General features: G+C 34.5%; 2 protein-coding genes across 3 annotated transcripts in view; both read left to right on the top strand.

Annotated features, from left to right (window-relative positions):
• Nucleotides 1-26,982, top strand: part of LOC117341426 — a 61,294-nt gene that overhangs the window by 25,978 nt on the left and 8,334 nt on the right. Inside the window, exons 2-5 of the mRNA XM_033903273.1 lie at nt 12,642-13,001; nt 13,907-14,170; nt 15,853-16,107; nt 16,464-16,745. Coding sequence (XP_033759164.1) covers nt 12,642-13,001; nt 13,907-14,170; nt 15,853-16,107; nt 16,464-16,745 — 1,161 coding nt within the window. The remainder of the gene's footprint in view (nt 1-12,641; nt 13,002-13,906; nt 14,171-15,852; nt 16,108-16,463; nt 16,746-26,982) is intronic.
• Nucleotides 18,957-25,025, top strand: LOC117341427. Of its 2 annotated transcripts, none has more exons than XM_033903276.1 (9): nt 18,957-19,170; nt 20,355-20,456; nt 20,553-20,574; nt 20,731-20,792; nt 21,173-21,197; nt 21,662-21,738; nt 22,312-22,339; nt 22,553-22,620; nt 22,861-25,025. In XM_033903276.1, the coding sequence occupies exons 1-9, from the start codon at nt 19,077-19,079 to the stop codon at nt 22,920-22,922; spliced, it is 540 nt and encodes a 179-aa protein (XP_033759167.1). In that variant the 5' UTR covers nt 18,957-19,076; the 3' UTR covers nt 22,923-25,025. The 2 variants fall into 2 exon arrangements, with proteins under 2 accessions (XP_033759167.1, XP_033759166.1); XM_033903275.1 differs by having other exon boundaries at nt 22,550-22,620.

The following is a 26,982-nucleotide window of genomic DNA, read 5'->3' as shown; positions in this document are numbered from 1 at the left end:
TGTTGTATTACTTCCGATTTTTAACAGACTAATTTTATTTTCCCCCATTTTTAGGTCATCTGACCCAAAGGGTGGGTCGTGCGCCGTGTGCCGTCCGTAAACTTTTCACATTTAAAATTCTTCGCAAGTTCCACTAGTGGGATTAAGCTGAATCTTGTGTGAAATGGTCCCGAGATGATCGCAACCAAGTGTTGTTTTTTGTTGGATCGGTCTGAAATAGAAGATGGCCATCATGGTCGCCATCTTGAAAAACACATTTTAAACTCCTTCTCCAGTTGCATCGGTGCTATTTAACTGAAAATATGTGAAGATGTTAAGGAAGGGGAGCCAACAAAGTGTTGTTATATTTCGGTCTCATAAAAATTTCGACATGCCAGCCACAGCGGCCATTTTGTAACATGATTGCGCAATCATGGTTTTCCTAAACAATACATATTTCAAACTTTTCAGTTCCAACAGTAGGATGCAGCACTAACTTACCTGAAATGACCCGGAGATGGTCCTGACCATGTGTTGTTATTTTTCGGATCGGTCTGAAATCCAAGATGGCCGTCATGACCGCCATCTTGAAAAACACATTTTTAACTTAAAAAGGGTGATTTAGGGGAGCCATTAAAGTGGTTTTTTTTTTTCGGCCTCGTCAAAATTTTGACATGGCAGCCATGGGGGCCATTTTGTATCATGGTTGCCCAATCATGGTTTTCCTGAACATCTCAAGTTACACCAGTGTGATTCAGTTCTAACTTACCTGAAATGATCCTGAGATGGTCATGACCAAGTGTTGTTTATTTTCTGCTCGGTCTAAAATCAACAATTGCCGTCATGACCACTACAGGGTTACTTTACTAGCTACTGAGGTTGTTTACAACAATAATACAGGGGTCTTTAGAGTCAGACGGCCGTCAATGCCATTGTGCTTCTTGCTTCTCTTTAAATTAAATTTTCCAATTCAAACGACGGAAGATTTATCGACTTTTTAGCAGCTATTGTCACCGTTTTTGAGAGTGAGCACGCAACGCGCTTTTTATATATTTAGTACTGTCTTTTCGTAGCTCATTTGCAAATGTAATTTTATAATAATTTCAATATCCTAAAGCAGTGCATGGACGCAGAAAATAATTTGAGCCGCTCGTCAATTTGACGCTTCAAATTTTGACTAACACTATTGCTGCATGTAAGTTCTTTTGTGTTGTCCTATATATAGACGGGTCATTCCCCGAACACCAACTCTGGTAAAGACAAAGGAAGGTGTATCTATAGGAAGTTCTTTGAAGTTTAGTTGTGTATATGAGTGGCAATTTTGATGGCTATAGTGTCCAAAATTCATCGACTCCACTGCCCGGTAATGTCTATATACCGACACCAGTAATGTCGCCCAGCACGTGCGGAGCGTCGCCAGCCCTATATACATCTAACATTCCAGTGCGCTGCGACAATGGCCAAAGTCATCATATACCTCCACCACCACCCCTACCCCCGGTTCCTCCTCCAACGATGTACATTCTTAAAGACCTGCATGATAGGCTTTCGCAATTAGACCAACTTTTACCGAAATTGGTCGTGCTCGACAAAATAAATGAAAAAAAATGAGTAGCTTTGAAACTTGTATCCGAAATATCCAGCAAGAATTGTCAGAAGTTAGGCAAATTGCGGAGCGGAACATACACACAAACGATAAACAGGAAGGACACCAATATAGTTTGGAATCACGCGTATGTGAGTTGGAGAAAAAAAAAGAACTTTATTGAGGGAAAATCACGACCTATCTGAATTTTTTCTGATGCTAACACAGTCTATGAAATACAATGTATTATTCTCCGGGATACCAGATACTAGTAACAACGATCAGACAGAAAACACTCAAAACACTGTGAAAACCTTTTTGCGTGAAACATCGGAACTAGAAAATGTAGATGACATCGCCTCAGACCGAGGAATGATCGAAAACCCCGTACGATCGTTGCCAAGTTTTCCAAGTTCAGTGACTTGGAGGAAGTCCTAAAAGCAGCGCCAAACAAACTGCGGGACAAACCCGAGCTCAGCGTCCAGCGGCAGTTCCCCCCCCCCCCCCCCCCCCCCCCCCGAAATCGCGCGAAGGCGGGGTGCGCTGTACCCATTGATGAGGGAGCACAAGCGTCGTGGGCACAGGGCTGTACTGAACTATGATACGTTGTATATAAATGGGGATCCCCATCGAGCCCCGCCTCCCAGACATCCACCCACTGAACCACCGCCTCCCGGAAATGCTGACCGCCATTAGCGTCACGCGACAAGAGGTCGGGTGATCGAGGACTTGAAATTTACTTTCTTAAACGTATGTGGTATCAGATCAAAAATATTGTTACCAGAGTTTATTGATATTATAACGTCTAATGACGTCACATTATTGGCTGAAACAACAACTGATAATTACGATGTTTTAGAGTTACCATCAGGTTTCAGTTATATAGCGAAAAACATGTCACATGCAAAGCATAAGTCAGGTGGAATAGTCGTCATATATAAAAATAAATTTAAATCATGTATTGTGTTACACCTATCGGTCTCGAGTTCAAATCAAATTTCATGTTCTAATCGCCAGTATAGCCACTGAAAACAACTTACTATCCCCTAAATAAAACGTGCGGAATTGATGATATATATAATGAATACATTAAAAGTACCATTAATGAAATGTTGCCCACATACAATTAACTTTTTAATATTGTATTGGACACGGGCATAATACCAGAAAGTTGGAGCACTGGCATAATTAAACCAATTTTTAAGAACAAAGGTGATCGCAAGGACTGGACAATTACAGAGCTATAACGCTCGTCTCATGCTTGGGTAAAGTTTGTTACGTCAATAATAAATTCCAGACTTTACACTCTATCGGATGAAATCAATCTTATTAATAGCGCTCAGGCGGGGACACTCGTCCATAGATAATATTTTCATTTTACACGCACTGACATCTTTGTATTTATCTTCTGGTAAAAAACTCTATTGTGCCTTTATTGATTTCAGGAAGGCCTTCGACTCGGTCTGGCGTATAGGTTTATGGCAAAAAATCATAAAAAGTAACATAACTGGGAAGATATTCAATGTTTTATATGGTATGTATTCAAACACTAAATCTTGTGTGAAAAATGGTAATGAAATGTCACAAATGTTCACCTCCAACATCGGTTTAAAACAAGGGGAGAATTGCTCTCCGTTTTTGTTTGCTTGTATTTGAACGACTTAGAAACTTTTTTATCGAAACAAATGTTGATTGTTTGTCTAAGATTTATGAACTATGTCGTGACAATATTGATATGTATGTTAAACTGTTTATTATTCTATACGCTGACGACACTGTTTTAATGTCGGAAACAGCGACTGGCTTACAAACTATGTTAGATATGTTCCAAGAATATTGTCAGATATGGAAACTTGAGGTTAACACAAAAACAACGAAGGTACATGTAGTATTTTTTTCAAAAAGAAAAAAGAAAGGAAGAAATCGATTTATGGTGTTCAATAAGCAACTAGATATTCAAGATACTTTTTTCATACCTAGGTGTACTATTTAACTATAATGGAAGCTTTACAGCTGCCAAAAACAATTGTGTGTTCAAGCCAATAAAGCACTTTTTGCTCTTTATCGTAAGATAAGAAATATAAATTTACCTGTTGATTTATAACTGAAGTTATTCGATTCACTAGTCACACCCAATATTATTATATTCGTGTGAAATATGGGGACACGAAAATACAAGTATGTTGGAAAAAATACATCTACAGTTCTGTAAAAGAATTCTTCGTCTACGAAAAAATACATCTAATTTGATGATTTACGGAGAAACTGGCAGGTATCCTATTACTGTTAATATTAAGCTAAGAATGATAAAGTTTTGGTCTACTCTTCTAACCAATAAAAGCAAATTGTCTAGTACTATATACAAATTGATGTATACTCTCCATGTAACTGGTCAGACTGAGTTTAAATGGATGAAATATGTTAAAAATATTTTAGATAGCGTTGGACTAAGTTTTGTCTGGATACAACAGAGAAATTGTGTACCTGATATTAAATATCTACAGTCAATTATTACTAAAAAATTACAAGACCAATTTATACAAACATGGTTCAATCAATTAGAAAACACGTCGAGAGGACAAACATACTCTATATTTAAATATCAGTTTGGCTTTGAAGATTATCTTCTACGACTAAATGTAAAAGATAGGAAAACTATATGTAAATTTAGAACGTCAAATATCAAACTTCCGGTTGAAACCGGAAGATGGACTGGAATCCAGCGACAAGATAGAGTATGCCCACTTTGTAACGCTGGTACTGGAGATGAGTTCCATTTTTTATTTGTGTGTAACAACCATAATGTACTCCAGTTGCGTAGTAAATATATCCCAAATTACTACTACAGAAATCCTAATTACTTTAAAATGAAAGGAATGTTATCAATCTTTTATAAGAAACTGTATATGAATGGCAGTTTATTTATCCAAAAACTAGTCAAGTTATTATAACACACCTTTATCATCCAGCATTGTGATTATGCAGTATGTAAGCTTTATTATATTAATAATTATTTTTTATGAAAGGTTGAAATGTACTTATTTTTCCACATTTCCTCTTCAAATTATATTATATTTTGCCTGTCATGCATCCATTCTGTTAAAAATGTCTGACCTCTTGTTATACACTATTATGTGTGTCTGAGTGAAAAATAAAATCTTGAAATCTTAGTTATAGTCTGTTTCAATATTGAATACCAACTCAGGTAAAAAATAGGGTCAACTCAGGTATACGAATCAGATATACATGAAGTTTTCTAAATTCAAAGCAGTATCATTTAGTTTGTTTACTAGTAATAATGAAATGACAATATTATATCAATAATATGTATAAAATAAATAAAATATCAAATTTTCAAAGCACTTTACCAACTTTATATTTTACTATAAATAATGTCAGATTAAAATAAATAGATAAAAAGTAAATAAAATTAGATATTGTTTTCTAAATTCAAAGCACTGATTATAGATATCAATAATGACAATATCTGTTGATGATGAACTGAACGTTGACATGTCCGTTTGCTAGATACAACTTAATAAGACTATTACAATAGTTCTGCAGTAACTGATCTATATAGTGTTGCATAATAACAATTATAAAAAAAATCCCATACAATATATGCATAGCTATTCTAATTAAGATAAAATATAAACAAAAACTATTACTACGTACTAAACCTCGAACAGATACAACTTTTGAAAAATATTACAATTCTACAATAATTGAATTATCTATACAAATCTGAAAAACGTACAAAGTTAAGCAACATAAAAAAATACAAAGTCTAAATAATATACAATTGATTTACAGTGAAAACGTATAGATTTAAGATTCCGTAATTATTCCAATTTAAATGTTGATTATCAGATATATGTTTACACTATCAATGAAAAATGATACAAGGCTGAATTTGCTGAAATAATATAAAAGAATGTAAATTAAACAATCTTATTAAAGTATTTTTCTAAATATCTACACTACAAATTAAATCAATATCACACATCCTTTAATAAAATGTTCAAAAGTATTCAACGATACAATTGTTTTACAATTCAAGATTCAGCAAAATGTGATGATTTTCCAAAGTGTGCTTCAGTTTTATACACTATTTCTGAAACAGATTGACAATCGTGAACAGCTAATGATTTTCTGATCACCTAACAGGTGAGTTACCTGTGTATGATTTACCTGTGTTCTGATTTACCTGTGTTCTGATTTACCTGTGTTCTTACATTGAGAATATTTCTGTAACAGACTATAACTCAACACACCGGAACCCCTATGTAAACACCCCACTCTAACCAGAGTGGTGTGTTTTCTTGTCGCCCACTTTTTAAAAATAACATTGGGGCAGGTATGTTGTGACAGTCATTATAGTTTGCTTCATATATACCTCACCTGGATCTTACCTGTGTTCTCCCACATTACCTGTATTTTACTTGTATTCTCCCACTTTATATGGTTTTACCTGTATTTTACACAAACTTTAAATTCATCTCATTTCATCATTATTTAACTAATTTTTACATACCATACATCAACAAAATCATATTAGGTAATTCTTTTGGAAGAACTAAGAACATAAGATTTAACTAATTCAATAATAACAACTTAATTACCATTAATATTTGTATATGTTTATCTTTGTTGGTGTTCGGGGAAGACCCCATACAGACTCACCAAAGTGTAGGTTAGCTATGGTAATAATACTCCAAAATTAAGACGATTTTGTAATATGTGTAATAATAGACAACAAATTGAAGATGAATATCATTTTATTCTTGAATGTAATAGTTATAGAAATTTAAGGAAAAAGTACATCAAGTGTTATTACTGGAATAACCCATCTGTTTTTAAATTAATTCAGCTATTCAGAGTACAAAATGTAAAGGAACTGTGTTCTCTAGGAAAATATATACATGAAGCTACTAAATTAAGAAATAATTACTAAACCAATCATTGATGTTATGATGTCTCATTCTCTATATGTTATGTACTGTTGTATACGGAATGCTAATTATGTATTTCATGTACAATGTTTTTGTGACTGATAGGCCGTACGGCCGAAAGTAATAAAAGAATTGAATTGAATTGTATGGTCAGTGACACTAATTGACCCCAATGGGGTTAATTAGAACAGTCAGCCAACCGTGAAACACTCCGACTGTCGCCAAATTGGGTCACAGGTGAATTCTCCTATTAACAACTTTACCTGAAGTGAAATTATGTTAATTCAATTCAATTTGTTTATTCAGTAAGCCTTACGGCTTATGAGAGTCTTGACATATAACATGATAAGAGTAGTACACAATTGATGCAGCAATTAACAGGAGAGTGACAAATATATATAAACGCACTCTTACACGGATACCTACACAGTTACTCACACATGATCACATCCTCACAGGTACGAATGCACGCGCATACTCGCCCAAGTACACCGATACACATATAATATACCAAACAGTACTTGTAGTGAATGCACAAGAGAGTAACATGGCTATACATTGTCCTAATATTAAAGATATTAAGATGTACATAGATATTATTTTTCAAGATTTTCATATATAAATTTACCTAAATTATGATGCATCAGAGCGTTGCTTAAATGCAAAATGTATAAATTTCCCCAGATTATTCAACTCCTTGACATTATTTACGCTAAGTAGTTGAACAAGTTTGAATACACTAGGTTTACGAAAATAGTAGGGCTTCAAGTATTTAGTACGTATATTTGAATAAAAAGGACATTTAAGAATAAAATGAAACTCGTCCTCAATATCACGGTTATTACATACAGTACACAATCTATCTGATCTAGCGATATTAGTATATCTTCCACTTTCTTTATTAAGCTGATGTGAGGACAATCGTATTCTTGAAATTCTTTTCTTATATAATTTATCAATAGGTTTTCTTAAATAAAATTGCAGACCGTCATTATCTATCAAATGTTGATACAAAACACCTTTCGGAGTGTTTCTAATATTTGACAACATTTCATGTGTGTGAATTTCATGGAATTTGTTTTCAATAAATTTATACATTGTTTTCCCTTCGTAATTACTGTTCCATAGGTATCCCAACCCTAACTTATCCAATTCTAATCTGATATTTACAGTCCATTCATCATTATCTAACAACCTTTGCTCATAGCATGCTTTCACCACACAATTATCTGTATCTTTAACTTTATCCAATATTTCAATATTTTTAATTTGCTAACAATATACATTGGCAGTCTACCTAATTCAAAATAAACTAGGTCATTACATGTATTTTTGGCAACACCTAAGACATATTTACAGAGGCGTGTATGCACTCTCTCAACTTCTACAGCTCTGTGAAAACCCCATATTTCACATGCATACCCTAATACACTACTTACATGCGTGTCAAAAACTGAACATAATGTTTCAACATTAAAGTTATGATTTTTCATCTTATTTAATAATGTAAAATATGATTTTCTTCCCTCTTCTGCCGCATGTTGCTGTGTTTTGTTGAATTTGCCGTTAAAATTAAAAAGCATACCCAAATAATTAAACTCATTTACATCTTCAATTTCAATGTTATTATAAAACCATTTTTCATCTTCTCTTACCCGTCCACCATTTCTAAAAATCAATATTTTCGTTTTATTTACATTAAGTGTAAGTTTCCATTTATTGTTGTACAGGGGCAGTGCATTTAACATAGATTGCACATCCCCTGGTGATTCTGCTAACAAAACCGCGTCATCCGCGTACATAAGCAAAAATATTGTAATCAAACCTATTTCAACAGATGGACTGTTTTCAGTAATAAAATTCATTTCACAATCATTAACAAAAAGACTATATAGGATCGGCGAGAGGACTTCCCCTTGAAAGAGACCGATTCGGTTATTGAAATAATCTGAAATATGATTTTACATTATCGTACAAAGATTTTATAATCTTTAATAATTTCCCCTGGACTCCATGCTTTACAAGTTTACACCAAAGACTACTTCTGTCAATAAGATCAAATGTTTTTGTAGTCTACAAAACAGCAATACAACTCTTCTTATTTTTTAATGTTTTGTTAACCAGAGATTGGAGCGCAAATAGTGCATCGACAGTTGAACTACCCTCTTTAAAACCAAATTGGGCATCAGAAATAACGTTATTATCTGTATCCTTATGAGAATACATAGTGTGATTTGAAATAGACTTACATATATTATAGTTAAATAAGGCCTTTTTATATTCCCCGTATTTTCTTTTACACTCTTCTGAAAACCATGGCTTGTCCTCTGTCTTTGTTTTAGCCTTATTTGATGCACTAGATTTCGATTGATAGTTCGGAGTTTAAATATCACAAATAGGTAATACTATATAATTTACAATGCCACAAAAGTTGGCTATACATACATCAGCATCTTCTTTAGTATTAAAAGGCATACCACAGGTATTCATAAGTACTTCCGCCATTTCGTTAAGACCGTTAGATATATTATCAACGTTATTTCCATTCCATCGGACATTTGGTAGAGTACTACCTGTACATGATTTATAATCATGGTTTACATTTTCATTCAAATAACTACATTCAAGAGTAAAAGACAATGGTGAATGATCAGACAGAGTATTAAACTCGCCGGAAGAAAAATGTCGAACACGTGACATATATTCACAGTCCACAAGCAGATAATCAATAAGGCCTGTGTGCCATTTGTGCTATAAAAAGTAAAACTCCCTTGCTTATCATCTGCATGACGCCAATTTACAATACGTATGCTGGTAGATTTACATACGGATAATAATTTACTATAGTTAAAAACATTATTGATATCCGATCTGTTAAGACCATCATTTGCAATAAAATCGTCCCTAGTTCCTGTTCTAGCATTAAGGTCACCGGTAACATAGATGTTTCCGTTCGTTTTATAACGGATGATAGAATCTTCAAGATTTTGAAAAATATCGATATCACGATTATGATAAAACACACTATTTTCCGGTGGAAAGTAACAAAAACATAGAAATAAAGGCTCTAATAAATTACATGTACTAACTTCTACCCAGTATATACACTCATATATATTTTCAACAAGCCGAACATAATTGGCGCAATTACTTTTATAAAAAATCACTATACCGCCTCCTTTCCCAGTAGTTCTTGGGAAAACGTATGTACAATACCCAGGTAAATCTACTTCATCTGTGTTGGAGATCCAACATTCTGAGAGAAATATGATGTCATGTTTATTAACAATTTCTAAAAAGTCAAGGTCATTGAGCTTGTTAACGAGTCCTTTGCCTATGTTCCATGATAGGATTGACAGATCACCCTCCTCACTGTCCTACCTGTCGTTCAGCCGAGAATCACGCGGGATCGCGTTGAAATCCCAAGTTCGCTGTGAGCCTCAGGTGTTGGGTGGCTGATTGTAATGGTTGGGAGCACCGGTCGGCATCGTGCTCGCCGTGTTGGTGTTAGAAGCGCGTCCGTTCGAAGCGCGGGACGGAGCCCCAGGCGGAACTCTCCGCCGCGGAGCAATGGGAGGCCGCTGCTGGCCGCCACCAGGGGTGGGGACGGGCTGCCTGTCCTCGGGGCCTGAAGTTGGTTCTCTCGGCCTTCCGGTGTGTTGATGGGCGCGGTTGACTGCGTAGCTATCGTCAGCATTCTGACCTTCCTCATACTGGATGCCGTTTATGTAAAGTCGGTCTCTGACCAGCTTCACGGTCTGACCCGCGTTCTTGTGGCTTTGGAGGACCGGATACAGCTTCTTTCGTCTCTCCTCTATTTCTACAGGATACTGCTCATGTATGCCAAACGGGGTCCCTTTTAGATGAAATGATCTGCCCTTGACCAACTGGAGAACTTGGTGGTATAAAAATCTGACAACAATCGGCCGGGGCTTACCACGCATGTACCTTCCAAACCTGTGGGCATTTCCAAATTCTATTTTTCGTTCTATGCCGAGTTCAATGTACATGAAGTCTCTAATGAGAGCTAAAGGTGTCCTCATTCCGGGAATCTCCACCAAGTCCAGTGAACACAAGGTTATATTTCATAGACCTGCACTGTAGGTCTAGTACCGTCTGCTTGGTCTCATCGCGATCCAATCGGAGATTTTCTAACTGTCTTGAAAGTTCAGTGATGGTTGCTTCATGATTTTTGACTGCCGCTGTCAAATCACTGTTGTTAACCCACTTGGCGTTGATTTCGTCGTATTTGCCCGATACAAAACTAGCCGTAGATTCAAATTCACCACATCTCCGCTCAGCGTCCAACATCCGTCTTTCGACTTCACTAGCTCGAGTAGATAGATGGGAGAGATGTTCCTCAATCGCGTCTAGCTTGTCTAGCTTCTCTAGTTTATTGAGAATAAAATCGAGTTTACGGTTGGTTTCGTCGAAGCGCTGTTCATCAACTTTATCCGTGGCTCTAAATGTCGGTTTCGGAGTGGAAGATGGGGGAATGGGTGTGAGCTTGGTGGGGCTGCCGTACAGTACGCCACTGACAGCGTTCAGTATACTACTCATAGTACTTGAAGAATTGTTACTGCTCACGCTTTCATCTCCTTCATCTAAATCCTTCTTCTTCCTTTTTTTGCTTTTACCCATGGTTATGAAACGGTTATCGCAAGAAATACTATACTAATTCACCTTTAGAAGTCCACATGAGGCCGATATAAATCCTCAGAGTAGTAGAGTGACAATGGAGCGTGACGGATTTTCGGTCGTGTTTTGTGCGTGCGTCCATATACCTTCAATACAGGTGAGCATTCGGGGTCATGGTTCATGGTTCAGTAAACGTTGCAGAAGTCACAAAGTATATCACGAATAAGAAAAACAGCGAGCTGCTTACATTGCAGCGACTTGCCTCCGTCCTCGCTCGGGACTACAAATCTGAGTTCATCTTGGAAATGCACAAAACATGTCAAAAACTACGGAGCTCGCCATACCCGATCATCATAGAGCGCCGCCATCTTGTCCGATAATTACAGCATATATATATTTGCTAAGAAACAGTATATTTCAATTGTCTGAAACAGTATATTTCATTGTCTCACAAAAATCGGCAAAATCTCTCTCTCTTTTTTTTCTCTCAAACGAAGCTTATAAACATTAATTTATATATAGAGAGAGACGAATATATACTCATATACATATTGTGACTGTAATAACTGTATGTTTAAAATGTTCTGAGTATAAAAGAAACACTGACAGAAGGGATCTTTCTCAAGTTTCATATGTAGGTTCCTCTTGGTCCCTCGTATTGCATTTTGGGATCAATCTGAAAACAGCATGGCCGACAGACAGCCATTATCGCTAAATCTCAAGTTTCATATATAGTTTACATTTGACTGGTGCGTTCATGTAATAGAAGTCAACAACATATTTTTAAAGAAGTTAACATCAACCATATCTAATGAAAAACTTGTGTTAACATTTTCAAACGACTTTGGCCAACTAAAATGAATACAATGGACATATGAGTTTGGTCAGGTGCAAACGTGTTATCTGTCAAATTACGGTAAAGAGCCAATTGAAGAACTGAATATCGACTTGCTCAGAAATAAGGGAAATCCTGTTTGTGATACAATTCCAACAGAAAAGAACGTGTAAAATATTGTCAACTGATAAAATTGCACAAGAGTTTTAGCGCTACAGTACTTACAGTACTTTGATTTTTTTACTCATTAACTTGCTATGCATGTTACCTTAACATACGTAATTTGTGTAAAACGGGTTATAATTTATAATCACATCAAAAACAGTACACCTACATCATTCGGTAAGCTATGCCATGTGGTTTTTACCGATTTGGTGATTTTTTTTTACCGAACTGATAGTGTCACGTGATATCTAAATGAAGTTTTTCCAGTTCGGATGAAGAGTGACAGACAGAGTTTTGCGGATTTTCTGAACAAACATGATATTCCGTCACAGTTTATCATGTGTGTAAGCTAATTTTTGTCATCTTATAAATTAATGTTAAACACATATCTGTCGTTTAAACGAAGGAATGCCCATTTAAAGATAAATATATATTACATATATAACATAAATTATTTCAGCAATTTTGATATTCTATATGTCTTCAGATGCTGTAAGTCTATCCGGGTCGTCTGAGTACGCTGTCCCTGGGACTGAGTTTACACTGACGTGTGATGTACCAGAGGAGGCCATCATTGTCCTGTTTTACGGCCGTCCTGACGTCACTACTCCAGTAGGTAGTATACCAGTAGGTGGTGACCAATGTTACAACAGCCAAGTCTACCCACGCGTCCCCTGTACACCTGATGTCTGTTCCTGTGTAACGTCTGGAGGCCTTGGTACAGTGTTCAGGTGGATCATACAGCCACAGACGGGAGACCATGGATCTGTGTGGTACTGTACACGTACCAACTTTAACCTACCTGATCAAACACTGGACAGTGATGATTATACACTTAATGTGGCAGGTGAGTGTTATATGTTTAATAAATCGTGACACCTTCTTATTGTCATTGCATAACATAATGACATATCATAATATTAAAACATTCAATATGATTCGATAGGAATACATTGTTTTTGAACATGTATATAGTTCATGTATAAAGTAGGAAACGTTGCTATATACGTACTATAACTGATAACAAAAACACGTCATACCTTTTCACAAATCAATCATCAACTAGGAAGTAACATGCTTTTTGTTAAAATACAGTAGAAAACATTTCTCTTCTTATAGTATGACGCTTGCATTCATAGATAATCTTTTAGGCTAACTGTTTTTACATATTTGCAAAAACAATAAATAAATAACATAATATATAGAGCTTTAGCTGTTGGGTCACAATTTATTTTCAGTCAATCTAATTAATATTAGACTTGTAGTTCTTGCTTCTCTACGATACACCGCAACTCAATATTGGAAGTGTATCCTAGAGTATCGCCGAGGATCGGAGATTATAAGACTAATTTTGATTATATTGCCGCACGCATTATATCCCATTTTGATTTCTTTTCTTTTCAACCCGTTTTTATCAAATATCTTTGATGAATGATTATAGCATGAAAGCTGAAAAAAGTTCTGCAAGGATATTTTATATAAAATCTGTTTGTGAAAACGGTTGATTTTTACTTTCAAAGTCAAAAGGGTCAAACGTAGATAATATCTAATATATATATATATATTGTATATATGTTAGGAGCCGATAAAAATGTTCGCCAACAGTTTATAACAAAACTAACGGTTTTATTTCACAGGAAACTAAATGTTGCTGTATTTTCATGGCTATTTGGTACAGATGTGTAATATTTTATATGTGAAGTTTGTGGCAGAGATTGATTTGAAATAATACAAAAAAATAACCCTTTACAGACGGTCCCGGAACCTCTATAGCTCTGTCCCCGCCCGACACTACCTACACCAGGACAGAGGGGGACACGTTACCGGACATCACCTGTACATCCGACTGTAGACCTGGCTGTACCTTTGTCTGGACACGACCGGACAACACCAACTTTACTGTCTCACCTGTGTTGTCACTGGGACAACTGGACAGATCAGAACACGGGACGTACAGGTGTACTGCTAGGAATATTGTCGAGGAGTCGACTATAATAACCAGTGTAACTGTACAGTGTAAGTAACGGGGAATGTTGTCGGGGAGTCGACTATAATAACCAGTGTTACTGTACAGTGTAATTAACTAGGAATGTTGTCGGGGAGTCGACTATAATAACTAATGTTACTGTACAGTGTAAGTAACTGGAAATGTTGTCGGGGAGTCGGCTATAATAACCAATGTTACTGTACAGTGTCAGTGCCTAGGAATGTTGTCGGGGAGTCGGCTATAATAACCAGTGTTACTGTACAGTGTAAGTAACTTGGAATGTTGTCGGGGAGTCGGCTATAATAACCAGTGTTACTGTACAGTGTAAGTAACTAGGAATGTTGTCGGGGAGTCGACTATAATAACTAGTGTTACTGTACAGTGTAAGTAACTAGGAATGTTGTCGGGGAGTCGACTAAGATAGCAGGTGTTACTGTACAGTGTAAGTAACTTGGAATGTTGTCGGGGAGTCGACTATAATAACCAATGTTACTGTACAGTGTAAGTAACTAGGAATGTTGTCGGGGAGTCGGCTATAATAACCAGTGTTACTGTACAGTGTAAGTAACTAGGAATGTTGTCGGGGAGTCGACTAAGATAACCAGTGTTACTGTACAGTGTAAGTAACTAGGAATATTGTCGGGAGTCGATTATAATAACTAATGTTACTGTCTCCTTTGTTATTGTCCTCATCAAGTAATTAGTCTGCTGCTTGCAATAATAAGATTATTTTATAATAAATTTCATGCACTGTATGTAATGTATTTTAAATTGAATCTAATCCAAAATCGTTTTTCTGCATTTTTGACCGTCAAAAATGTAAACAACATGTTCATTTTTTGTCAATGACCCAGTAAATGTATAGGTGTGCTAACGCTGACAGGCATTCCTCCCTCATGGTTGCCTTAAGTATGTTTTGGACTTGTGTTCGTGGATTTGATATGGCGCAAAACAATACTGTTTACGTCTTTTTAATTTGGCACACGTGTTTTTACTCTTTTATCTTATTACGTAATGTGATAAAAGAGTCCTTAATTTCACAATATTTTCGCGGAAATAAAAATTCAACTTTCCTCGCCAAGGCCAGCCAAAATTAACCACACAGAGAGAGACTTGGATCAATGTTGCATGTTATTTAAAATATATACATGTATGTTTCAATAAAAGTATATAGGTTGCTCATAAATTATAGATCAATATATTTCCGATAACTATGTAAATTTAGAATTATGAATCCCCTTTGTATTTCATTTAAAAGAATCCATTAAACCACAGTGCCTTTAGATTACCGCGTGCTGATCTGTTGTAATGAAAGCCACCCTACATGTGTATTTTTCTTGGGAATGAGGATGAGTTTTGGTGGGGCAGTATTAACGACAATCCGAAAAATCAGTGCATTAAGATATGTGTCATCATACTTATTCAGTTTACTAATAATATCTTTTTTCAAAATTGCTATGCACGCAACTGCCTTTTTTTCGTTAATAGTAGGAACACCACTGAAATCCAAAATATAATTCATGATATAACAAATTATTCTAACAAACGTTGGATTATTTTATAACAATTATATCAATTCAGCTCCAAAACGAACTCGGTTCAAACAAGATGTTATTTCACAATGTGTTTTAAAATTGTTGAAAAATTAAAAGAGCTTCATCGTAAATGTTAAAAAATCAATAAAGACAGAATTTGAGTTTACAATCCTCAGATGGACCTGGAGACAGTATTGTATTTGATCCACCACAAGACAGTGTAGACATTATTGAGAATCAGACCATCTCCGATGTCAGGTGTTCCGCCGACTGTAGACCAGTGTGTATCTACACCTTGTCTAGATCAGGTACAGATTACACAAACCCACTGAGTCTGTCTGTGGCCACGAGGAACAACGCCGGACAATACACGTGTACAGCCAGAAACACTGTCAGTCAGGGAACAAAGACTTGGAACCTTATTGTCAGATGTAAGATGCGTGAATTTTTGTTCGGGGATGTAAACAAAATCAAATTATAAAAACTTTAAAGTAACTCGAAGTTTATTTTTTATGAAATATATTGTAAGACATTCTGCAATTTAATTTTCTCAAACCTATCTAACTTGAGGATCTTATTATGTATCATCTGCATGCGAAACATCTATTCATGGTAATTCATCTTCCCTCTTTTGATGACATAGCTGAAACATGTTTCTGTTTATCGTGTATGGCTGATGACCTTCCTTGTTTTTGTGTACATTGTATGGTTTGTATCAATAGGTATTTCTTACAGTTTGATAACGATAAAATTTAATGTATAGAGAAACATCATGTCTGTATTTTAGTTCCACCACGAATTCTCAGTCTTGATTACACTGACGGTGATTCTTACGTGGCTGAAAATGGACCCAAGTCACTGGTGTGTTCGGTGGAGAGTTTCCCTCCGTCCACAATACAGTGGTTCTATAAAGCCAACAACACAGTTCTACTGACCACCCCAGACGTCCTGGAGAGTACATACACCCTGACTAACGCTGACTGTCTGGACACCGGACTCTACACCTGTTCTGTCAGAAACAGTGTCTCTACCACAGCGGTCACCAGGGATATACCGATCAACGTTCTGTGTAAGTTTTCGTTTTATACCTATGTATCGTTTTATAGTTTAATATTGCACAAAATAAATTGTAATTTAATTGATTCATTTCATATCCCGACGAATATTGGAATATTTAGGGCATGTCCGGGATTTATATATCCGGAGGTCTCCTATATTTTTTCAACGGATCTGTTTGATGTTTGATATATTTAACATCATGATATGCAGTTGTGTATCATGGAGTGGGTCATCTTGATGATTCCTGTGATATGATCTTACTTAAGGTCTTTCCCTTCGTTTATTTCTGTATTGATTGATCTTTTTAGTATATACTCTCCCGAATTGTTCAACCATTATCTTTTAAAGTCTGTACATAATAATAAAATTTTGTATTTCCGTTCGACATGGGACAGACGTATATTGTTCCTTCCTGTGATTTTTTTTTTTTTTTGACATTGTAGTTCTAATACAATTGTGGAATGCTTTACTAATGTATATTTGTTATACTACAATGTGATATCTAAGGACTGATTATCAAATTTGTTGCTCTTTGGACTGATGAAGAAAAGTGAAATTTGTGCAAATGAAGTGAACAGCTAAGCGGTTCATGTACCAAATAATATCCAGTATCTATTTCTAGACAGCTATCTCAGCTATCGACAGTAGTAGTTGTTATCGGGACTACCGGTGTTCTGACAGATCATATGATTAAAACCTGTCTGCATTAAAGCTGGCATTTTTATTGTGTTGATATACTTGTATAACAATTTTACACAATTTACAAAATGAAAATGTATTGAAGTCTCTGGCGTTACAAAACTAGATCGACAATGCAATTTCGAAATGAGCTTTATTGATATTATCCTAATGCGGAAACCTAACTTACTTATCACCTGGATTATATGATGCATGTGAAGTTTGGAGAATCTTGTTATATCATGTAATTCTTAATAGTAAGAAATCCTTACCAATGAGGTTTACTTTTTGACTTATGATTTGATATAAACTTATTTTCAATGATTCAAGCGATGCATATCGTAAAAAGATAGGCATTTCCTGATCTGTTCAAAAACAGGCAAAACATCGTCTTAAGCCAATTCAAACTGGTATATATCAATATATACGTATAAAATCGATTTTGTTCAGAACAGAGGTCAAAAGACAGGTATAAAGAACTCGTTATCGATATGACCAATATTGGTACATACCTCGCGAGAAGGTATGGCTTTATAACTAATGTAATACATACGAGATATATTCTGATATCAAACACACAACATGTGTTGCTTATCGTGAAATTTTCGTATATCAAATTACTTACTTAAAATACATTAGTTTCGCGATATGCAAATTTCATTAGTCCTATCAAAAGTATAGATACTCCTATCATTCAGAGGTCCACTGAAGACACACAAGAATATTTACCTGTAACATTTGTGTATATATTTGTGTTGTAGGTGAACCACGTCAAGTCGCGAGAAATGAAACTGACCAAAAGTATAATTTAGCAACAGGTGATATTTTGGTCATGAATGCCTTGTTCCTCTCGAATCCGGAGCCAACTTTTTCTTGGTTCTTCCAAGCATCACCGGACACAGTTGTTACACCTTTAGTCGACGGAACAGACAATTTTGCTATCCATAACACCTTTGTGATGATGAATCTGTCTGCCGTATCGGTTGGGACACGTACAGATATACGGGAGACCTGGTATGGTGTCTACAGTGTAACGGCGACGAACAGTCAGGGCAGTAACACGTTCAGTTTTATAGTGGAAGGAAAAAGTAAATAACTATGCTCATTTTTTCCGATTTTACCTTCCTGATATTTATATATTCTCCCCGTAGTGTTATTCAACCCAAAAGAGGGAGAAAAGTTTCTAAATGTGCATAATTCGTGTAATTATTATATATTGGTAAGGGACATGCATCTATATTAATATGATAAATTACCTACGAGGAGATGTTCATTGCGTATGAATCAACATTATATGTATTTAAACAATGTTGTTGATAGGGTGTGTTCCAATATTTCTTCTTTATTTAAACACTATTTCAACTGAACTATGCTTAATTTTGGAGAAATATTCCAATGTATTAATGGCTTAAGTAACGTCGTGACTTTGGAATAACTATATCTTGTTGTAATACTGTAGACATGCCGAAACTGCCGAAGAGCTTATCAGTTAGCTGTGGAAATCCCCATTCCGTCGAAGTGATGTGGACAAATGGTGGAAACACCGAGTACTTTCGTGTTTTATACAGCACCGACAATTTCCTACAGTCAGTAATAGATCCAGCGACGATCTACAAACAGGTGGACGGAAATGACGTGTACAGTGTAACTATCGACAAACTAGATGGGGGACAGCTGTACTTCTTTAAGGGTTGTAGCATACAACTCGGACGGTAACATCACATCACTTGAGTCTTCAGGATGTAGAGTCCAGGAAGGTACGATGTGTTATAAAAATGACACTTTTTTTTTTTTTACAATATAACATAAAATTCATCGAAATTCTTATCAATTAGAAAGTATCTTGTGTATTTTAAGCAGGCAACATTATAGTTTGGCTTTGCATAATTATGACACGATATTACCTGCTTCTATTGTAATGATAAGGTAATGACATTATCTGTTTCCATTGTAATGATAAAGTAATGACATTCACTGTTTACATTGTAATGATATGGTATTGACATTAACTGTTTACATTGTTATGATAAGGTAATGACATTAACTTTTTACATTGCAATGATTCTGTAATGACATTAACTGTTTAAATTGTAATGATAATGTAATGACATTAACTTTTTACATTGCAATGATTCTGTAATGACATTAACTGTTTACATTGTAATGATTCTGTAATGACATTAACTGTTTACATTGTGATGATAATGTAATGACATTAACTGTTTACATTGTAATGATACTGTAATGTCATTAACTGTTTACATTGTAATGATAAGGTAATGACAGTAACTGTTTACATTGTAATGATCCTGTAATGACATTAACTGTTTACATTGTAATGATAAGGTAATGACATTAACTGTTTACATTGTGATGATAATGTAATGACATTAACTGTTTACATTGTAATGATACTGCAATGTCATTAACTGTTTACATTGTAATGATAAGGTAATGACATTAACTGTTTACATTGTAATGATCCTGTAATGACATTAACTGTTTACATTGTAATGGTAAGGTAATGGCATTAACTGTTTACATTGTAATGATGAGGTAATGACATTAACTGTTTACATTGTAATGTAATGAAATTAACTGTTTACAATGTGATGATTATGTAATGACATTAACTGTTTACAATGTGATGATAATGTAATGACATTAACTGTTTACATTGTAATGATAAGGTAATGACATTAAGTGTTTACAATGTGATGATAATGTAATGACATTAACTGTTTACATTGTGATGATAATGTAATGACATTAACTGTTTACAATGTGATGATAATGTAATGACATTAACTGTTTACAATGTGATGATAAGATAATGACATTAAGTGATTTTGTTCTGTTAATACCTTAAGTTTGAATTACTCTTTAACCGGATTGATACTCTAACATATTAGTTCACATGGACGTTTTTTTCTCCCATTAGATACATGTAGCCCTAACAGCTTGTACGTAACAGGAGTTGTACTGACGTGTATAAGCGGCCTCATGATCACGCTTACGTTTGGACTTGGAATCTTCATCACTCGTACGTATACATTAGGATTATAACAATCTATTTTTCTCGTTATTCTTATTTTTGATGACAGCTTGATCAAAATTATCAAATTTGTTTGTTTTACAGGAAAAGGGCGTCTGCCATTCTGGTAAGTAGGCATCCAATTCGAAATTATATGGTAATATATCAAGGGGTACTATAATTTCACGTGTCTCCATGTACGTGAATTACCCATTCATATATATGTAGACATAACTATAAACATGGTCATATGTTGTCAATTAATTTCTATTTTTGTTAACAGTTCCAGTAAATGTCAGCAACGCAAGAGCCAGGAATTCGATAACGTGCAACTTTCAGGACGAGGTATTTCAATAGAATGGCACAAGTAGAAATGACGGAATTCTATAAAATCCATTAGAAAAAAAGAAGTGAAAAACACTAATGTTTCTGTAAAATGCTTGTTACATTAATTGTTTAAGTTTGATATTCTGTTTCCAAAGGATCCTGGAGGTAAAGTTAAAGACCGTACAAACTCCACAAAATGTAAGGCGGTAAATTAAAAGTTAAAAGTTTAATGAACATGTTTGAACCAAATTGAACTTTTTCATAAATATTTGCATTGTTCAGATACCGGCGATATGAAACCGTTGCACAGACTATCTTAGTACTTGTTTTGTAGTTAAACATGTTGTGCTTATAACTATACATGTGTGATTAGGATATTCTCGTTTCTCATTCAATAGGAACGATTACACAAGAAGGCGAAAGGTAAACATTTTATGAACTATTTGAAATGGAACATACCATAACATAAAAGTTCTTCGTGTGTTAATGTTCGTAAAACTAATCCGCCAATCACGTTTATTTTCGGTGTTAAGAACATACATACATCAGTACAAGGGATTCTCGAACACATAAGAGTGGGTTTGAATTGTTTAATTAATATTCCTGTATTGATGTATTAAAAATGTCTTTAAAAATAAAAAAAAAATATATAAAAAAAAAATTCCTTATTCACCTTTTCACAAAGATAACTGCCCTCATTGACATTTAAATTGATAACGACACTCATATTTCACTTGACTCTAAATATACATTGGCAGGGTAAGATTAACTGAAGCTAAGGGATGTTCGATGGATATTTTTTTTAATATGTCATGCATGTTTTACAATGTCGCAAAAAAAAATAAACATGTTGTGTCGGAATATATTGATATTTTTACTACACACAGATCGTACCAGGAACTTGATACAAGCCAGGTAGCCAAAGCCTCTGTATATTCTGAAATAAGAACACAAGAAATTAGAGGTAAACTAAACTTTGTTAATTTTCATCTTTGTTTCCGGACATTCCTAGGATAACGCACGCGCGATGTGTTTAATGTCCGGTCGAGCTCGCGCGAATGTTCCGGACATACTAGCTAATTATCTACGCGGATTAAGATATATTTCCCCGACCGGAAGTTTGGTGTAAAAAGTCGCCATTATGTGTGTGTGACACAAATGCTCAAGTAATATTCGATGTCGTCTATGAAGCAGAAGAGGCTTACCGAACACCGGGTGTTATTCTCCTTTAATAGGGCTCCACGCAACTCTATAGTTATTGTTCTTATTTCGTCCTTCTATAATCAATGTTGACAAAGAATTTTGGTTTCCTTTTGATGCCAGTATGTTCTGTTGTTTTTAAAATGTCAAAAATTTAATGCAGTTCCCATTTTTTTTTGGAAACAGGAAGTGAACTGGTGTTACACAATTCAGTTATTAAATCGTTGGAAAGATTATGTTACACACAAGTTAAAGTAGTAAGGGATTTAAAATAGTTTATTTTTGTGTTATTCGTGATCAAATTTATCTCAATGTTTCCTGCATACTGTACTTGTAGGTAACAATGACAATGAAGCCAATCAGAGGTAAGTATAATTACATGTAGTATGCTACAATGGTTTTACGACTGCATTAATACAGATATCGTCGGTTTTCCAGAACCATGTGAACGTGAATATTGTCGATTACAGCTTTTGATATAAAAATAATATTTTTCTAACTTGTGTGGAGTGACACACTTTTCAAATAATATATAACAATTTTCTTTTTCTATCAAGATGTTCACTCTTTTTCAGCAGTAACTACGAGTCATTGGAAGGACGGTCCAAACCAAACGTCTATGAGGAGCTACAAACTGCTTCATCTGGTAAGTTGTTACAATTAATGAAAATTATTATATTGGTAATATACGTTACTTAAAATAGAACATAAAATCATGATATCAAAATATCATTGACGGTACATTCTCCTCTCTTAGAAACAACTACATGTACTATTGCTTATTTTGATATATTACAACTTTGAGACCAATTTGGGAAAAAAACTATTGGAAGTAAAAGAAAAAAATAAACGTCTTAATCAAGGATAAATGTAATCTTCTTTTCAGGTAGCAGCGCTTTATACACTAATACCACCATAGCGAAGGGCACTGCTCAACATGACATATAAAACGTCACAAGGAAGATTTAGTTTACTTTCTGGGAATGTTAACACGTACAAACGAAAAAGATGTTTTGAGAAGTTAATGCCATTTAGTGTCACACATTTATTTGTCAGTATTTAATACACTAGTTTGATGTTGTCAGTATTTGATACACTAGTTTGATGTTGTCATTTTGTGATTCGTTGCGACCAGGAAACACATTTCCGCTTATTTCAGTGTTCCCGGTATCGTTCGTGTCAATTGGGATCTGAAATGTACAGGAAGAATGTAAACGAGCCAAAAGCGTGCAACTGAAGTGGGTTCATATATGATTAATATAAAATGTCCATGTATCTAGGTTACCAGCGAAGTACCTTTAAAGTAGAAACGGGATAAACATCTAACATCATGAAAATTCATATAACTTTTTGCAGATTTTTTTATTTTTTATTTTTCACATTATATGTCAGACCAGAACAGACACATGCTATATATCGATAAAGTATTTCTTTGAAAAAATAACTAACCAAAACATAGAAAAGGTCCACAATATTTGCATATAGAGTTACTGCAGTAGTCTAAAATTTTGGGTTTGATGCACTTGATTTCATATAGAAGTTATCATTATGCTGAGTTCTGATACCTGATTCACATCCAAAAGCATAGTTTGTATAACAGACTACGGTGATGTACAATTCGAGACGTATTAGAAGGATTAACTTACATTTATATATTGTATGGAATATATTATATATATATTTCTTTTAAACTTCATCATTCGAACATAACTTGCTCTCCAACACAGGATGATATTTTCATAAGATCTGTTTTCTTATATTCATTTTATTGTTTAGAGTTTGATATCAGATACTTGTGCTCAACGATGTTTTTTTTCAAACATCAACGAATCTTAATAATGTCATATTTTTTCTGATTTCCAATAGCATATATAAAGTTCAAGTTAATGGCTTAAAAATGATATATGTTCAAACCATATCACAATCATTTCTTTTTACATAATCTCACAACTTGCGTCTTTAGCATAACAATGTAAAACTTATAACACCATACCCTACTCATCTTGTGAACTTATCAGACATCATAGGAACTTATTTAGATATTTTAGTATACAGTTTTTGAAAGTCGTATAAATGCCATGTTGTTTAGAGATAGTATTTGTTTACTTCATCTTTAAAGGCTTTATGTGGCATATTGTGTATAATGTCTAACATAACTCGTGATTATGACTAAAGAAAGACAACTCCTACGAAACGTTAACCTTAAGGTCACAGGTCAAACAGCTTGTAAACGACATGTGATGTTATTTATTACTTAATTTCTATGGCGAATACACTTTCATGTTTCTTTAGTAAAATGCGTCCTTTTTAAAACTATGTTGTTGAGTCACCTTCCTATCAAAGAACCATTAGTTTGTTGGTGTGGACTATATCAATTATGTACAAGTGTCAACTTGAATGATTTACCTTCTCCCAGTTTTAAAAAACACGTTTTGATATAATAATTCGTATGTTTGCTGCACTTTACATTGTGTTTTTTTTAGTAAAGTGTGTATCAATACTTTTTTCCTGTTTGCAAGGTATAACCTTTATTATTTCCAATAATTATGTTCTCGCAGTTTAAAAAATCGTTTTCGTATAATTGTCCTTTTTTGTGCGTCGCTTATAGTTAGTAGTTTTGTAAAGTATAATATATGTCAATATTAATTGTTAAGATTTTTTTTCTATAATAGTTTATCAAATTTAGAATTAAGTTTTGATATATTACAGATTGATTGTAACTGAGTGTAAAAGTGTTTCCCTTCGGATTTGTAACCAATTACTCATTTGTGTATTCATTTATTTTTAATTCTAGAAGCTCTGGTAGGCCATTGTACATTTGTCTCAAGTGATATAAACCTATTGTTAAGTACATCTAATCAATCATAGTTATATCTGATTTAGTCACCAGTTACTTTCAAGAAAACATTAAGTTAGTGGCTCTTGATTCTTAACTCGTAAAATATATAGCGTGTTATAGGGACCAACCAACCAATTGTTTTCCCATAGGCTTTAGTGTTAACGTTTTGGAGTATTTCATTCAAATTCTTGAATTCAATATGACAATTATAGTTTATAACAAAAGTTTAGGGTCTGATATAACACCAAAATCAAAACAAAAAAATGGGTCCTTCTGCTCAAATTTTCTCCAGGGTAACCATTTTGAAAATGGGTGAATTTTGCAGTAAAGTAAAAATTAAATGTTTACCTGTTTATTATTATTACCTGCACATTTGGGAAAAAATAAATCGGACTTATGAAATTTTTATCAATATTTCTTATTGATTGTTACATATCTATTTTCTTACTTCATAATAAACTGGCTAATCAGTGGCTCAACCTTCTATACACTACACAGGGGCTGTTTCAAAAATATATTTTTTTTCAATTGGTTGGTTGTTCCCTATAAGGATTAAGAGTTTATTAAGAAAACAAATATTCATCAAATAGTCTGTTCAGATAACTTTAATAATACTGAGGGAATAAGATTTTTGCATTTAAAAAAATACTGATATTGCAAAGTAGATACACAAAGTAAAACTATCTGGTTCAACGATTGCTTGTATTTTAAAAACAACCAAATACATTTCATCATTGTATATATGTCAAATTTTCTTCACAAATCAAAATTTATTGTGGATTAAAGACATTCCCTCAAAAACTTCGTCTTCTTGTCATCTGTCATTTTAACTTAAAGAAGAATATTCATACATGAATCAATTGATGGCGACTTGCAAATATGTATAATCACCAACTCTCGGTTGACCTGTAGTGTAGTTAAAACGATTGTGTATGTATCTCCCTTATCTTGCGCAGTCTTCTGACTACGGAGGTATTCAAATCCCTGATAAATATTCAAAAACTAGGTTTAAAAAACAACAACTTTGTGATGAAACTTTAATGTTGTAGTTCTGTAGTGTGTACACTAGTATTTGAACGTATGCTGCGAGACTGGGGTGTTATCTATATTTATCCCATAACTACGCTTGTTTCACAACTGATATGGCACGTGATGAAATTCGTAGCAGTGTGTTATTGTTTTTGTTTACACACCGCAGTATGTAACCACTTTCTAAGCCTCCGATTGATCATTTGTGACCCACAACTAATCTGATTGGCTAACCTCTGGCTAAAGCTCGTGTCTTTGCAAAATTAGACAATTAACTAACTCGAGTTGGATAAGAATGATAAACAATCTCCACTCGTTGGGGAACCTCTATTTATTATTAACGCGCCACCGTTAAGATAACCTCTCAATAGTAACACATTATGTGTGACGGATATTGTTTCGATCGGTCGTTTTTCCCCGGGAAAATATTGAGAAGAATCTCGACATTCATCAACCGTATTTGGTGCACTAAAGACATCAATGTAACATTGTTTTGCAACGGTTTAGAAGGATGAAGACCCAGTACCAGTTTGTTCATCAAGTCACAAACTGGACACGGATATGTGACGTCAATGCGATTCTTAGTAACGTCAACGAAAGATCAGGGCAAACAAAGTTCGGGTCAAAGTTCGAAATTTCAGCCAATCAAAAGACCGGAATATCATAAGACATCTATACAACTAGTGATATATCGATGTATCGATTCAACTGTCAGTATTTTATTGCAGCAGAAATCAAAGAATTAAACATGTTAAATTGGTTGCAGATCACACTGACACGAGTGTAAGATTCTATTGACGACATAAGTTATTTTTATGAGAAAATAAGAGAAAACATTCACAATAAACAAACAAGACTCACTACCACACCAAAACAAATCATATGATGCCATTACAACGTCTTCCATTTCAATATCTTTAACGGCACAAGAGTGTTACCACATACGTCACACATGTTTTATGTTTGTATGACATGGTCATATATGACAGGGCAGATAATGACAGTTTTTGACGATGTAAGTATTTGTATATAGTAGATTTTATGATTTTGGGGTAATACTCTTACATGTGTTTATTGTTGATTGGATTTTTTCACTGAGCGTGGGCATAAATCACTTAAAAAATAAAAGTGGTTTTATTT

The sequence above is a fragment of the Pecten maximus genome, chromosome 13 (assembly GCF_902652985.1).
Source record: "Pecten maximus chromosome 13, xPecMax1.1, whole genome shotgun sequence".
NCBI lineage: Eukaryota > Metazoa > Mollusca > Bivalvia > Pectinida > Pectinidae > Pecten > Pecten maximus.
This window is presented reverse-complemented; position numbering and strand designations above follow the sequence as displayed.